Below are 8,589 nucleotides of genomic sequence, written 5' to 3' on the forward strand. Positions count from 1 at the left end.
TTTCCCATATTTAGTTATGGCATCAATTAGTTAAGAAAAAAATTAAATCTTAAGAGGCAAACTTCAACAAGCCCAGTAATAAGCATTAAAGCAAAATAAGGAGTTGCATCTCTTACAAAATAAAACTCCACCTTAAAAATGGAGAAAATGTTTATATAATACAAGAGAAGAAGTTTTACCTACTTATTTTCAACACTAGAAATTTATGTCCTGCTCATCCATTCACCTTTAACCTGGGGGCACCAGGAATTTATTCATTTTTAAGTGATTTATTTCCTCTTACATGTTTCAAAGCCTGCATTTTTACAGAGGTAGTAAAGCCCTGTGTCTCATTCACAAAAGCAAGCAGAAATCTTTAAGAACACAAGACGAGGCACATCAAGTATCACACAAATGACAATATCCAGGGCCAGCTGCTCCCTGTTTAAACTCATCAGCTGCACATACAGCCCTCAGCTGGGCAAACAAACCAAATCTCTGTTAGATTAATTCCTTCCTTTGGTTTTGAAACAGATTTTATAATTACTCTTCAGGAGCCATACATCAAAACACACAAAACACTTAATCTCAGGCCATGTAGCCTTCCTCACGTGCCAGCAGGAGTATTCATATAACTATTACCTGGAAACTAACCTGGATTAAAGTTAGTTTTTGTGCCCTTCTGCCCTCCCTCCCTCCCTTTTTTTTTTCCCTTCAGGTTACTTCCAACTTGGCTCAGTTCTCAGACCAATTCTCTGTTTGGCTGACTTTTGTGTGGCACAGAGAGAAGGCAGTGCAGGGCAGCACTGCTGACTTTGTCAGCTGAGCTGCTCGAGGAGTCAGAGCTAAATGTCTCATGGGACTACTTCTAATTCTAGCAGGGACAAATGCCACTGCTGCTGCTTGGACTGGCATTACTCTCTCCAGGCTGGAGATGCAATTACAGCAACCGTGCTGTGGACACCTAAACAGAAATCAAGGTTTGCTCTGTGAAAGACTAAGCCACCAATTGCTCAGTGTAAGCAGACTGTGAATCCTGTCAGGTGACCTGAATATAAAGGGGTTTGAATCTTAAAAGTTTTTTAAAATGTTCCTCATAAATCTGGTAATTACATAAATTACCAGCTCCTAAACTGTGGTGTCAAAGCTACTGAGCATGGCTTGCAGAACTGGTCTCAGTTTTACAGTGTCTTCCATTTGAAGATGCAACATGCAAAATGCTACAGTGGTTCCCAAGAAACATTGTGAGCTGACAGCAGTGTGATCCTATCACAAGTTCAGAAGCCACTGGTCTAAAACAAGATTTACTAACTTACCTCAAACGAATAAAAACCCTCCAAATTCTACCACGTCTACTACAGGAGGTGAATACACAGACAGCTATGAGGAGGTCACTGCTGCTGTTCTGCTCAGAGTGTCATCTAATCACCCACAGTTCCTTCTTGACCATGAAGATAAAGCTGCCTGACTGTACATAACAAAGTTTTCCTCTCCAGCTGCTGTCTTTTTGGCTTTTGGTAACAATGCCTGGGTCTAATTCCAGCTCTCCTGAGCAGGAGTACAGTTGGACTGGTGTATCAGTTTCTTGTTCCCTAGAGAAGAGCAATGAATCTTGCTTGTCTAGTTAACCAGTGCTTTTTAATGTTTGGGAAAAGCAACTTGTGGCAAGGACACCACCATGACTGTCTACACATTGCTCAGCAAAAATACAGCTAAGACCTTTAATTGCTATCTCAATGTTTTTCTTCCTCTTCGGTCTAGCTACCAGTATCCCCTACAGAGCCAGGAAACACAAATAACTCCGAAATTAGTTTCTGAAAACCTGAAATGTGCTTGAAATAGCACATTCCTAGTTATAAACAGAACATAAAGTAAGATCAGCTAAAAACAGCCCGTCTGCAAGTTAAGATAAACAAACAGGTTTATTTGCTTTCTCTCTCCCAAACTACAAGTCAGGATGCTAATATTCATATCATAATTATGAAAACAAAACAAAAAAATAATTCCTAGTCAGACAGAATAACAAGTTCAGGGGTTTTTTTGAGAAATCTGCAGGTTCTTCTGCTTTTCCACAAAGCTTCACAGGATAACATACCTGATACACTTGCTACCTAACCCTTAACAATGAGCATTTTTTTTCTCCTAGGTTTGAAAGAGATTCTTAGGAATTCTTCTAGCAAGGACTAGAAAAGCAAGCAGCTGCTAAATTATGAGTAAAGGCTAATAAAGAACTTCCTTGCAATGTGAGCAATCCATACCATACCAGGAAATTCAACAGGTACGAACCCCTGTTTTCTGGAAGTTTCGGAAAAATAAGCATTTTATCTGGTACAATCACTTAAGCCACGTAAACACTATCTCTACTTGTTTATTATAACAAGACCAATTAGGAAAAGCCTGCACCGGGTCCTGCCCAGGAAGAGGCCCCCGGTAGGGGCAGGGCACCCGGCACAGCTCACGGGGGCTCGCAGGTGAGCACAGGGGGAGCGTCGGTTTGGACCTCTCTGGCTTTGTCCTGGTGTTCCAAAGCTCCAGGACAGCAGCAAACTAGACAAATAAACTAAAAGAGGGGAGTCACAGAATATGCTGAGTTGGAAGGGACCCATCGGGGTCACTGAGTCCGACCCCTGTCCCTGCACAGGACACCCCGACAATGGCACCGGGTGCCGGACAGCGTTGTCCAAACAACAACGTAACTACGGAACGCCTTGTTTTCCACCGAAAACCCAGAAAAACTCGGGACAAGCTGCCTCCTGCCATCTCATCGCATGAGTCTGCAGGACGCGGCAGGAGAATCAAGGAACGACCCGGCCGCGGCCCTTCTGGCCCGGGGCAGGGGCCGGGTGCCTTCCCGAAGGGAGCGGCGAGTCCTTCCCTGCCCGCTCCCTGCCCGGCCAGGCTGCCGGAGGGCGGCATCGCCACCGGGACACCCGGGCACGGCGGCGCGGCCCCGGGGCCCTGCGGGACGCCGTCCCAGTCCGGCCGCGCCAGCTCGCCTCGTCCCTGCAGGGCGGCGGGGACCGAGCCCCGTCCCCGCGCCCAACTTCGGGGCAACTTCTCCCTCCCTCCTCCTCCTCCTTCTCCTCCGCCCCCCCCGCGCCCGCCGCGCCCCGGGCCGCGCCGCTCACCCCCAGATGACATAGTTGGTCTTGACGTTCTTGGGCCAGGAGAACTCGCCGAAGATCACCTCGTCGCCCTTGACCACGATCTCCTTCTTCTGCGTGTTGTACTGCCGCAGCACGCTCAGCACGTCCGCCATCTTCGCCCGCCTGCCGCCGCTCCGGCCCCGCCGCCGCCCGCCGCAGGACCCCGCCGCCGCGCCCGGGGCTGCCCAGCGCGAACGCCTGAGCCGCCGCCGCCGCGCCGCCTACTGGGAGCGACGCCGCGGACGCGTTGCCATGGCAGCGGCCGCCCCCGCGGGAAGGGGCGCGGCCTGAGGAGCGGAGCGCTTCTTATCCTCCCCTCGCCCCGCCCCCAAGGCCGCGCCCCCTCCGCCCTCAGGGTGGTCCCGGGTGATCCCGGAAAGCGGCAGAAACAAACTTCTTAACACCAATGTGTAGGTGTTAAAAAGGGCATTCTTCTTTTATTCGTCATGCTGGACGTTGGGAGGGCAGCTCCTCTAATCGGACGTGCCAAATGGCAGATGGACGGGGCCTTATTTATTACGCGTGCTGTTTACATATTCATTAGCTAGTTTTGCTTGCTAATACATATTCATTATCTGCTTTGCATGGTCACGCCCATATGGGAAGTCCTCCTTGGTCCTTCCGGGTCTTCGTCGTCGTCCTGACCCCGGTTCTTGAGCGGGCACGGCGTCATTGTGTTCCACCACCAAAATCTGCAGCGCTTGTTCTCTGTTTTATCTGGGTACACAGAGCTTAGTTTACATCCTGTTTGTTTACACCCCTTATCTAATTCTCGAGGACTTCTCCAAGATTGTATTGTTCCCTGTTTGGGCACTCCAGGATACTGTGAGTGAAGTTTCTGTCTCTCCTGTCACGGGTACAGCTTTCCCTCGCCCCGAGCACCCAGAGTTTTAATGTGTTTTGTGGGAAAATTGGGGCTGTTTAGCCTGGAAAAGAGGAGGCTCAGGGGAGACCTCATCACTCTCTACAACTCCCTGAGAGGAGGCTGTAGGCAGGAGGGGGTTGGTCTCTTCTCCCAACTACTAACATTGTGAATTATACCAATCACTGCCAATATTTATTTGTCAATGGATATAGAGTAATACTGATGCACTTAGAAGACAAAGACATAATGAATAAACAGAGTATAATTTCTCGGACTGGATTTGGAATTATTATTGGAGCTATGGCTCATGAAAATTGGAATGGAACTTGAAATGCTTCCAGTGGGTCAAGTCCTGTTTCCGTGCCTCATCCAAAAACCTACATCACCTAAGCCAGTGCTACGTCTTGGGAAACACACCCTGTACATCTTCTACACTACAGATAATACTTTCTTCAGTATTATGGTGTTACAGTGACACCAAAAAGCCACTCATTTCAGTTCTGCTGCTCAGGGAGCAGGGAATGGTGCACACACATCTGCAAAGAGATTTATTTTCAGATTTCAAGAAAATGTTGCAGTTCTGGTTTTCTTTTTCACGTAAGGCTGCCTTCATCTGGGGAGAACACTGAAAAACAAAGTTCAGCAAGACAGCGTGTGCATTGGCAGTAGTTCACGAGGGACATGATGCCTGCACCCTGAGGAGCAGGAACGCTGAAGGAGGCAGGGAACAAAGGATGGAGCAGCACGAGGTGAGGTGGTCGTGCCCTGCTGAAGTCAGTGCAGGTATGAAACAAAGGATGGAGCAGCACGGCAGGGGTGCCGTCACGCTCTGTAAGAAACAATGCAGGTAACGGGAGCCAAAGGAACGACCTGAGCCATGACCAAACTTCACTTCGCTCATGGCTGAAGTCAAACTCCATCTAAACAGAAAACGGTGTCAACTGTAATTAACTCATCTTTTCTCCTCTCTCGAAGAAAACAATATAAATACAGCTTAAGAGAGCAGGGAGGTCAGAGGAGACTCCACCGCTGTGTCCTGGGACTGTCAGCAGGCTGTACCTACCTCCTCCCCCGGGGATGCCTGTTGGGTAAGGCTCGAACATTCAGCTGTACGGAGTGCTTCCTCACTCGGGAAATGTGGAAAGCAGCTTGTGCTTGAGATCGTGCTCTTAGCGCTGTATCAGCATCTCCCAATTTCATGTGCTTGTGCCTGGCTGTGTCACATTTTATGTGTTCACACATGCTTCTGCAGACAATGTGTTTACCACCAGCACAGAGTCATGGAATGGTTTGGGTTGGAAGTGACCTTAAAGATCATCCCATTCCAGTGCCACGGTGGCTCTGCATTTTTGTTGCATAGTGCCGAACTGGCCATTCCTCAGAATCCAAGCCCAGCTGCTCCCGGTCCTTATGGTTCCTGAGGAGCAGCTGGAATTCAACAGGGGTGGTTTTCTGCCAAATTTAATGCAACACATAAATTCGTTTTACTTTTAATGTGATACCTTCATTAGAAGTTTTAAACGGGAGTTTACAAAACAGTTCCCGCAACTTTGGGAATCATGGTGAGATTATTAACCAGATTATTCATATCACTAAATCAGGATTTGATAAGAGACATCGGAGAAACTATTTTCACATGGCATTAGACACACGATTCGTCCGGAAAATCCACCCCATCCTTGCCCCATCTCCTGAACGACCCCCATCCCGGGAAATCCACCCCATCGCTGCCCCTCTCTGACCCCCATCCCGGGAAATCCACCCCATCGCTGCCCCTCTCCTGACCCCCATCCCGCTGGTGCTCACGGCGCACCGGCAGCGCGCGGGGCAGCCCCGTGGGGCGGTGCGGGGACCTAGCGGGCGCTGTCGGACCGCGGTGAGGACTGCGGAGAAGCCCCGCCCCTTCCTGTGTCGGCCATGGCCCTGCAGGGGGCGCTGCGCCGGGCGGCGGCGGCCTGTGGGGGGCGGTGAGAGCGGGACCGGGAGAGGGGTCGGGAATGGGGGCCCGGACTGGGACCGGGAATGGGATGGGGATGGGGACGGGGACTGGGAGGGGGAGAGGGATCGGGATTGGGATCGGCATCGGGACTGGGATCGGTGTTGGGACTGGGATTTGGGAGAGGGATCGGAATCGGGATCGGGACGGGAATTAGGACTGGGACCGGCATTAGGATGGGACTGGGAGAGGGATCGGGTTCGGGAGAAGGAGAGGGATAGGGATTGGGACAGGGACCGGGATCGGGTTCGGGACTGGGAGAGGCATCAGGATAGGGATGAGGAAGCGGAAGAAGGATCGGGATGAGGAGAGGGACCGCCAGGCCCGGGATCGAGGTCGGGGTCAGGATGAGGACAGGCATCGGGATCGTGTCACGGTGCCGTGGGAGGAGCGGGGGGCAAGGACGGATCTCGGTGCTCCCGCGGGAGCCGGGGGGTGCCCCGGGCGGTGCCACGGGCGGGACACGTGTCCGGCCCCGCCGGGAACGGAGCGTTTGGCGAGTAACGGCCCCACCGGGGCTGCTCGGCAGCGCCAGCACCCGGCTCTGTCCTGCCCCCGCCGGCGCTGAGCACCAGAACGGTGTAGGTAGTGCAGCTGAAATGAACTTGCGCCTAAGAGAGAAATCAGTTTAAAAAAAAACAGGACAAAGCCAACCCTTAATTTGTGAACTGTAAAACGTGATGTTTGTCTGAAAGCTCGAATATCTGAGTGTGATTTCTTTTTAGTTCTAGAATGGGGAGCCTACAGTCTACTTCTGTAGGATTGTCTAATGATGCTGCTGTGAGTCAAATACAGGTAACATTATTTATGCTACTTTTACTTATTTTCAACATTTATAAAAGCTATGGGTACTTAAAACGTTTTCTTATTTATACAAAGAAATACTGTAAATAGTTCTGCATGTTGAACCTGTTCTTATGCTTATTATGTTTATCAAGTCATGCTGGCAGCATTGTTTATCCACAGCCCTGGAACCTGATCTTCCCAGGCTGCACCCATTTTATGTTTTTTTCAGACCTCTACTCAGTTTTTTGGAGTCAAATACAGGTCAAACATGGCTTCATAGGTGCCAGCAGTAATCCTCCTGTATTTGTTACCATAATACCAGCGTTTTGACTTCTGTATTGGCTTTCATGACTGTTCAATATTGTTGGAAATGTACTGGCATAAAGCTCACTGACTGAGACCTCACTGACTTAAACTTTCTTTTGAACATACAGAACATTATTTCAGACAACTGTGTGGTGATTTTCTCTAAAACAACATGCCCATACTGCAAAATGGCAAAAAAGCTTTTTGAGGGTTTGAATGTGAATTACACAGCTGTGGAACTGGACACAAATACGAATGGAAGCCTGTTCCAGGACATTCTTGAGCAGATGACGGGTGGCAGAACAGTGAGTATCTTCTCCTACACATAACAAGCAAAGTAAGAACTTGGGATACACATGTGCCCCTTGGGATATGTCCATATCAAGTTCTTCATCTTTTTGAGACAAGTAACTGGGCATACAAGCTCCCAAATTAAAGACAAGGTACTGCAGAAGGGTTCTGTACCCTCTTTTCCTTTAGAGCCTCCCTGGCTATCCCTCAGTTATCTTTTCCATACTGCCACTGAAATAACCGAAGTATCTATTTTTCATTTGTATATTTAATCCATTGTGTTAAACAATTGCCTTGTATTTTCTTTATTTTCTACAGTCTCACTTGACTCAGTTATTACAAACTCCCACACAGTGACTTCATCCCACTTCTGAGGGGCACTCAAAGCTTCCCATCTCTGTAAATATTATGGAAACATATGAGTTGTACACTAATATTACACATACGTCTAGAAGAACACAACTATTGTGTGTATTAGAGTCCATGTGGGCTTACTTAAGACTTTTATCTTTTTTCCAAGAAGTAACTAATGTAAGTTTTGTTTTCTTGACAGGTCCCAAGAGTGTTTATCAATGGGACTTGTGTTGGAGGTGCAACAGATACTCAAAGGCTTCATGATGAAGGCAAACTGCTTCCTTTAGTTCATCAGTGTCAAATAAAAGCAAATTCCTGAGCAGCCATCCAGCTTAGCTTCATCTTCCTTTGTATAAACAGAATTTCAGATGAATGCAGAAGATCACAAAGATACACAGCATGAGCTGCACTCAACAACTTCAAACCATTGTTTTCTGAATCACAAATCATTCTCTGACAGACTTTATGGACGTAGCAAATTAACTGGTGTCCTTGCTTAAGCTTTATCATAATCAAAATGGTCATTAAAAATCATTATGTAACTCAGGACTCTCCATGTGAGACAGTGATGTCATTTCATGGCTCTTACATCCTGCTTCAGGGAAGTCTAAACTGTACAAGAATAATGGGTATTTTTTTGCTGCACGTTAGTTTGCTTTCTAGCTTTGTTTCAATAAATGGTCAGTTTAATTTAATGGTGCCTTTATATTCAACTCTTCTCTGTCAAATTGTAATGAAGTATGAAGCCAAACAAATTCTGGTGTGTGTGTGTCTGCCTCTCACATTTCAGTGCCTGATCACCGAGCTCCCAAACTATATCCACTTGAACAGAAAAGGGAATAAAGAGTCTGGCAGCTTTAGAGGGG

The 8,589-nt window shown here is 48.2% G+C and overlaps 2 protein-coding genes across 5 annotated transcripts in view; one reads left to right on the plus strand and one right to left on the minus strand.

The window, feature by feature from the left end:
- Positions 1 to 3,287, minus strand: part of CDC73 (cell division cycle 73) — a 105,752-nt gene extending 102,465 nt beyond the window's left edge. Inside the window, exon 1 of the mRNA XM_051804734.1 lies at positions 3,108 to 3,287. Coding sequence (XP_051660694.1) covers positions 3,108 to 3,238 — 131 coding nt within the window. The 5' untranslated portion in view covers positions 3,239 to 3,287. The remainder of the gene's footprint in view (positions 1 to 3,107) is intronic.
- A 1,765-nt stretch (positions 3,288 to 5,052) lies between these two features.
- On the plus strand, positions 5,053 to 8,418 carry GLRX2 (glutaredoxin 2). Of its 4 annotated transcripts, none has more exons than XM_051804960.1 (4): positions 5,053 to 5,078; positions 6,712 to 6,781; positions 7,207 to 7,383; positions 7,923 to 8,418. In XM_051804960.1, the coding sequence occupies exons 1-4, from the start codon at positions 5,068 to 5,070 to the stop codon at positions 8,040 to 8,042; spliced, it is 378 nt and encodes a 125-aa protein (XP_051660920.1). In that variant the 5' UTR covers positions 5,053 to 5,067; the 3' UTR covers positions 8,043 to 8,418. The 4 variants fall into 4 exon arrangements, with proteins under 4 accessions (XP_051660920.1, XP_051660914.1, XP_051660936.1 ...); XM_051804954.1 differs by lacking the exon at positions 5,053 to 5,078 and adding an exon at positions 5,849 to 5,957; XM_051804976.1 differs by lacking the exon at positions 5,053 to 5,078 and adding an exon at positions 6,486 to 6,565.
- The last annotated feature ends 171 nt before the right edge of the window (positions 8,419 to 8,589 follow it).

The sequence above is a fragment of the Manacus candei genome, unplaced genomic scaffold, assembly GCF_025592945.1.
Source record: "Manacus candei isolate 608988 ecotype Guabito, Panama unplaced genomic scaffold, ASM2559294v1 h1tg000005l, whole genome shotgun sequence".
Classification (NCBI taxonomy): Eukaryota; Metazoa; Chordata; class Aves; order Passeriformes; family Pipridae; genus Manacus; species Manacus candei.